Raw genomic sequence first — 7,507 nt, forward strand, 5'->3', positions numbered from 1 at the left:
TCAGCAGAGGAGCTGGGATGCTGTGCTGTGTCTGCACATCCTAGGCGGATGCTTCCCAAGGATAGTCAGAGTTTTCATACCAGGCTGGCCCGGGGACCACTGAGCCAGCATCTCTAACGGATGCCCCGAGGGATGACCTCTGAACCCGGGAATGTTCTCCAGACGCAGTTCCAGCTGAACCCGGGAGATGTGCGTGTTTACGGTGCTGTTTTCTCTTTCTTCCCAGGCAACGAAGATCGCTTACCACCGGCAGCGTCTTTTCGGAGGAAGCGGCTGGCACGGAGGCCGGGCTACATGAGAAGCACAGCTGGGCCCCGGATCGGGTTCCTCTCCCCGCCAGTGGGCGCCCTGTTCCGGGCCCAGGGAGGGGTGCGCAGTGAGGAGTCCCACCACGCTGAGTCCAGGGCCGGGCCGTGTGGCCTTGACCCTGGAGGCCAGTGGCGAGGTCCCTCGGTTGGGATCCCCGTTCCCAGGAGCACAGCAGCCTCGGCTCTGACCTCCGTGGGCCACCGAGGCCTGGCTCTGGTGGCCGTGAGAGGAAGCCCAGGGCTCCGTGGGACTCAGCCCAGGGCTGGCACCACCCTGCCCAAGAGGCTCCCCAGGCCGTGTGGCCCCGGGGACGCCGGGTGTCCGGGGGAGCTGCCATCCATGGACAGTCACGAGGCCCCAAGCCCTCGCCAGGAAGCAGCCTGGACCAAAGGCTGTCTGTCCCCGGAGGAGTTGAGTGGCCCCAAGGCCCCCTCCCCCGCTGCCGGCTCTCAGGATGTCTTCACGTCCAGCTTCAGTTTCATTCGCCTCTCCCTGCGTTCCGCTGGGGAACGGGGAGAAGCAGAAGGCTGCCCGCCATCCAGAGAGGTCGAGGCCCCGCGTCGGAGCCCCGAGGAGACGGAGGCCAAGGCTGCCAGCTTGGACGGAGCCCGCCAGCACCCTCGGGTCCTCCCCTCCCGCTTTGCTCTCAAGGCCCCTCAGGACCTGTCAGACGCTGCGCAGACCTCGGGGGGCGGCCCCAGGCTGGAGCGTGAGACGCTTCCCTTGTTGGACACGGACGCCACCTCCTCCCGCGCCCTGGACCCCTCGTGGTTTGAGGGCGGCAGCTCGGGGGATGCTCTCCGTTGGGAACCTCTGCTTAGCAAATGCGAGCTGGCACTGTTGCACTGCCTGCAGGGCCAGCAGAGGCGGCTGGAGGTGGGTGTCTTCCCAGCCTGTGGGCTGGTGGTGGTCACGGCTCAGATTAGTTCTGGACAGAGGGCAGGAAACAGCACTCTGGCACTCCCCGCTGGCACTCCCCGCTGGCAGCTCCTTTGGCGGCTGGCTGCAAAAAGATGTTGCCTCACTGCTGTCTCTTCTCTTTCAGCTTGAACTCGAATCTGTTCTCATTTTCTCTGTCCCTTAGATGCTTAGGTTCGTTGCCTGTTGGGCTGCAGGTCCTCTGCAGTATCTAGCCTGAGCGATGCAGGGTTAGCTCAGCTGAGCTTTGCTTTGAAACAGGGGGTTGGTGCCAGGGAGCAGGGGAGATGCAGCTGGCTGGTGTGTGGACAGGGTTGAGGGATATAAACACAGTGTTGCTCTGAACTGGCGGTGATCCAGAGCTGCTTCTGTGTTTACAGCACTCATGTTGTACTGTAGCCGTGGGAACTCCTGACATAGAGCCGGGAGACTTTGTTTCTGGTCGCTAAACCTCTCAGCCCCTCAGTTTCCTTATTTAGGGCCGATAACACCACACGGGATTGTTCTGTGGTTCAAGTGGGAATGTAAGTGCTTTGGAAATTGGGACAGGACGTATAGATGTCAGTCCTAGCATCATGATGTTGCTGTCTACCCAGTTATCTGCGGGGTGGGTACACCTGGGAAGTAGGCAGGGGTGTTCTACGCCGAAGAGTTCCCAGAGAAACCCGGGCAGAGATGCTTTGTGGTGACCCCTTGGCTCGTCCTGTTGAAAGACTGTTTTCCTTCTGGGGTGTGTGCATGAGTATGTGTGTGCATGTATATGTGTGCATGCGTATGTGTGTGCGTATGTGTGGGCACGTGTACGTATGTGCGCGCGTGTGTGTGGCGTATGTACACGTAAGCAGGGGAGTAGAGCCCATCTCATCAGGATTTGGAAGGAGTACCTGAAAATGTGAGGCTCACGTTCATTCCCAGCAACTGATCTCATTGACCCTCCATCCCTTACCTGTGGCCTGATGTTCCTGGCCCCGTCCCTGTTTTTCCTGTCCCAGTCCAGCCATCGATTTCTCACCCAGGGAGATAGTGCAGCCGGGCCAGCGTGGGGGTCTCTGTTCCCAGGTGGTGCGTGGAATCTTTGAGCCAGACGTGTTCCGAACTGATGCCACTGTCTTCCCCACCAAACCCGCTCTAACGGGCCTCGCTGTCGATCTGTGATTGTCGATTTGAGTTAATACCATCCATCCAGCTCCTGAGAGGAGCTGCAGCCTCTTCGACACCTCCCTCCACCTTGCTGCCCACCTCTGCTCCGTCTCCAAGCTCCGTCAGTCCTGCAGCTAACGCGCTCTCGCGGTCACGGCCACGGCCCCTGCCTGGTTCAAAGCCTTATCTTTCACTTGGGTCCTGCAACAGGTTCCTGATGTAGTTACCTTCCTCCAGTGTCTATCTTCCCCAGTTCACCCTCCGCGTGGCCAGTGTTATCTTCGGGAACACTGCTGGGATGGCGTCATTCCTTGGCTTAAAGCCTTGGGTGGTTTGTTGCTTCTCTCGGACAGTCTCCAAATTCCTCATCCTCATAATTGAGACTTTTCCTGACCTGTTCCAGCTGCCCGGCTATCCAGATGCCTTACTGCTGCCGGCTCAGCCACCGGGGTCTGCTTCCTGTTCCTGTGCCTCTGCCCTCTGCCCGGAATGACCTTCCTGCACTGTGCCACCTGCCCAGCTCTCCTTTTCCCTTTTGGTGTGACTTCAAAGCCACTTCCATGTGAGACCTCTCTTACTGCCTGAGACCAAATGATTCCCTCCATTCTCTTCCGTTCCCACAGCCCTTTGCACGTGCCCCGTTACAGCACTCGTCACGTCCATAATCCTTTGTTTGGGGTCCAAGTTCCTCACTTGACCACGAGCACCTTAGCTACAGGTCACTTTGCTGAGACATTTTTGGATGCCTGATGCCTCGCATACTGCCTGGTGCTTGATTAACTTTTAGTTTTAGTGAAATAATTTATCTTGCTAAGATGGGACACAGGTATCTAATTGACAGATTTCTTGGATTGACTGTCTGAGGCATAAGGAGAGATGCTGAGAGCTGCGCATACGGGGATCCAGACACTCAGTGGAGGTTTGCACCATTGTGCTTTTCAGACTCTAAATGCCAATTTCCAACACTTTATTTCTGTAAGCTTTAAAAAGAAATCTCGGCAACATATCTGCATTTCTCTGTTTCAAACATCCAAGTTTTGACCCAAGTCAAGCAAAAGTAGAATGTGGTTATGAAGACTAGCTTCCCTACCTCCCAAATAACTAAACAAACAGAAACTTGCTTGGCAATGGGTCTGCTGCAGTCAGTTCACAAGATCTGGCCCCCTGCGTTTTGGTGGCACCAATAGTTTTTCCCTTCCTTTTGACTCTTCTTACCCAGATGTAGATCGTGTGCTCCTGTGAACCTAGGAGTTTTGGTAAATTGGAGTCTGTGAAACCCTGAGTAGATGTGCTCTCTGGGGGCCCAGCTGTGCCACGGGTTCACCATGCCAGTCTCTGCACTACCGAGACACCGGGGGGCCCGGGAGCTGGAATTCCAGGGTCTGTGGCTGGGGAGAGCCACCTTGACTCACCTTTTGGATTTCATGATTTTTAGTTTTGAAAAGAAATGAAACCCGCCCTAGATATAGCTCTTCTTTTCTCCTTGATTGCCCACATGCAGCTTTTCAAAATGAATAATTGGTCATAACCCACTGCGGAGTTGTTTTGTGGGGTCTTGGTTACTGCTGGGTCACCCGTGGGCTTGCACTCCTGGCAGGCTGGTGGGACTGCCTGGGTGGTAGCCCGGCGCTTTCCTTTCCTTGCTGTGTGACCTGAGGTCATTTGCTTCACTGTTCTGTGCCTCAAGACGCTCTTGTAGAAGGTGGAGGTAACCACAGCCCCCTACCTCATTCGATCGTCGTGAGGATTAAAGCGCTCGTCCATGTGCGGGGCTTCAGACCGGTTCTGGTACCTAGCAAGAAACCAGAATATTGCTCATTATTAACATTAGAGAAATAGCTCAGATTAGGAGAATTTGAATTCTAATTTGAATTAATTCAAATTTGAATTCTCCTAATTCAAATTAGGAGAATTTGAATTCAAAAAAGAATTCAGTCGTCTCCCCACAGTTCAAATTAAACTCGTATCTTGTCTCGAATGGTCGGCTCTGGACACGGTTTATCTGTTGTTTAGGTATCTTTGTTTATGGTCATCCAGCACCTGGACGGCGAGAAACATGATGCTCTTCCCAGCGATTTGAATGTCTGATGTGTGGAAGAGTGACGACCTTGCTTCAGGGCGGTGGGAGTGACAGAAGGGGACTCGGGTCAGGGTGTAGGACTAACAGGAAGGCAGATTTTGCTTCAGGTGGAGGAAGAGGTTCCTGACCGTGGAGTTGTGTGTGATGAGGGAGACCTTGCTTTTTCCGTCATGTTTGTGCGGAGACCCCAGATTGCTCATTTGGGCTACAGGGCTGGGGAGAGGGTTGGGCTCTTCCAAAACATCCCTTGAAAGATGGGGATTCTAGTGTTCCGGCACCTTTCAGATATTATATTCTACTTGCTTCACCCCCTTTCCCCTCTCCTTAAGTAAAAATGCAAATCTCAGGAATTTGAGTTTTAGCTCCTTTTAAATACAGTCCATCCTCCGTACTGGCGGATTCTGTATTTGGGAATTCACTTACTTGCTCAGATTTATCGAAGACCAAAGTCAGTGCTCACTGTACTTTGCTGGTCGTTTGTGGACATGGACAGAATGGCTAAAAATTTGAGCCACCCGACATGCAGTTTCTAGTTGAGGTCTTGTTTCAGCTCAGACTGTAAACTAGTGTCCTTTTGGTGGACTGTTTTTTTTTCTTTCACATCTTTATTGGAGTACAGTTGCATTACAGTGGTGTGTTAGTTTGTGCTGTACAACAAAGTGAATCAGCTATACGTATACATATATCCCCATATCTCCTCCCTCTTGCGTCTCCCTCCCACCCTCCCTATCCCACCCCTCTAGGTGGTCACAAAGCACCGAGCTGATCTCCCCGTGCTATGCGGCTGCTTCCCACTAGCTATTTTACATTTGGGAGTGTATATATGTCCATGCCACTCTCTCACTTTGTCCCAGCTTACCCTTCCCCCTCCCCGTGTCCTCAAGTCCCTTCTCTATGTCTGCATCTCTATTCCTGGCCTGTAAATAGGTTTATAGGTTCATCTGTACCATTTTTCTAGATTCCACATATATGCGTTAATATACGATATTTGTTTTTCTCTTTCTGACTTACTTTACTCTGTATGACAGACTCTAGGTCCATCCACATCTCTACAAATGACCCAGTTTTGTTCCTTTTTATGGCTGAGTAATATTCCATTGTATATATGTACCACATCTTCTTTATCTATTCATCTGTCGTTGGGGACAGGAAGCTCAGTTCAGTGCTCTGTGATGACTCTCCATAGTGGATGTATCAGTTTACATTCTCACCACCAGTGCAGGAGGGTTCCCTTTTCTCTGGTGGCCTTTTTTTTTTTTCTTTCACATTTGGTATAAAGTATTAAAAAAAAATTTATTTGTTTTTATTGGAGTCTAGTTGATTTACAATTTCGTGTTAGTTTCAGGTGAGCAGCAAAGTGATTCCGGTTTGTTTTTTTTTTTTTTTTTTTTTTCTTTTTTTGCGGTACGCGGGCCTCTCACTGTTGTGGCCTCTCCCGTTGCGGAGCACAGGCTCCGGACGCGCAGGCTCAGCGGCCATGGCTCAGGGGCCCAGCCGCTCCGCGGCATGTGGGATCCTCCCGGACCGGGGCATGAACCTGTGTCCCCTGCATCGGCAGGAGGACTCTCAACCACTGCGCCACCAGGGAAGCCCCCAAATCAGAACTTTTAAATGTTTAAACTTCATGTTTCTTCGTCCCACATTCCTCGTTACCCCTCTGACCTCATCTCCTACAATTTCCCCTTTAACCAAGCCTCTCCAGGCCCGGTGGCCTCCTGCTTTACTTTGCTGAGCCCAGAGCGCTACTGCCCCGAGCCTTTGTGCCAGCTCCTCTCTCTCTTGGAACGTGTTCCTCCCGGAGAGCCTCACGGGTCACTCCCTAACCACGTATAAGCATCTTTGCTCAGATGTCACCTTCTCAATGAGATTTTACTGACAATCGCAACCCCACCGTCTGCCAGCATTCCTGACCCCCCTGACGTGGTTCGACTTTTTCCTTCTTTCATAACGCTAATCCATTTCTAACGCTCCATAAAACTTACTTATTATGTTTATTTTTTTGCCTTCCTACACGAAATTGTAAAGCTAGAGGGCTAAGAATTTCGTGCTGTTATCTGCAACCCCTCAAACAATGCCTGACACTTAGAGTAAATGTTTGTTAAATGACTCGGATCTTGTGAATAAGTACAAGTACAGGTGATGATGGCCAGAGAGAGGAAGGACTTTACACATGGACTGGCGGGGGTGACACCTGAGCCAGGTGTGGAAGGAGAGGTAGGTGTGAGCTGGCAAAGGATGGGAAGAAGCAGGTTTTCAGGGAGCAAGCTTAAATCCACTCATCCATAGGCTAAGAATCTCCCTGCAGAAAATCCCGGGGCCTCCTGTTGAGAAGAGAAATAATTACAAATGAACACGTTGATGATTCTCAGACAAGTGATGGGATCGTTGAGTCCACATGCGTGTTAAGTAACACAGTGCCCTTTTCTGTAATGGAAGGGGTGTGAACCATAGCACGTCTTTGGTAAAGTCCTTCTTTTCATTCTTGCCTCGCCCTCAGGACACCCTGTCAAATTGAAGTTCATGCTTTTCTTCTCTTGGTTTCTCTTCTAACGTTGGTGTGTTTACTTCCATAATTTTAATGTGTTTTGAACAGGAACCATTTGGTCAGGTCAGGAAATTTGTATTCCTTTTTACTATGCATTTTTCACACAGGTAAGGGTACAGCGTGATGTTTTTGTTTAAAATAACATTCTCTTTTTTGTGGATTTTATGCTCAAATTACACTTTTTCTCTGTATAACCTTTTTTGGAGAAACAAATGCATCTGGCATCGAAAAAAATGTACATCTGTGGTTCTTTTTTTAAAGGAGAATAAAGTGGTTCAGCTTCGGAGTAGTTTCTAAGTGTTCTTAGCTTTAGCAAAATAAGTTTGCGTGAATGCGATTGTAATTTGGTTTTCATTTTTTCCCCCTTCAAACCAACATAGGTAAAATCCTTAAGATTAACGCTTCAGAAACTTCAGGAAAAAGCGGTTGAGGAAGATGATTATGATAAGGGTGAGTTTTACTTTGCTTATTGATTCTTTTTTCCTTTTTTCCATAATGTCCAATTCCTCTTTCCC

At 50.6% G+C, this 7,507-nt stretch overlaps 1 protein-coding gene across 1 annotated transcript in view; it reads left to right on the forward strand.

Moving 5' to 3' along the window:
- The first annotated feature begins 132 nt into the window (after positions 1–132).
- Positions 133–7,507, forward strand: part of DISC1 (DISC1 scaffold protein) — a 295,725-nt gene continuing 288,350 nt past the window's right edge. The window contains exons 1-2 of the mRNA XM_007466997.1: positions 133–1,185; positions 7,373–7,442. Coding sequence (XP_007467059.1) covers positions 133–1,185; positions 7,373–7,442 — 1,123 coding nt within the window. The remainder of the gene's footprint in view (positions 1,186–7,372; positions 7,443–7,507) is intronic.

Source organism: Lipotes vexillifer, unplaced genomic scaffold (genome assembly GCF_000442215.2).
Source record: "Lipotes vexillifer unplaced genomic scaffold, Lipotes_vexillifer_v1.1 scaffold410, whole genome shotgun sequence".
In the NCBI taxonomy this organism is placed as follows: Eukaryota; Metazoa; Chordata; class Mammalia; order Artiodactyla; family Lipotidae; genus Lipotes; species Lipotes vexillifer.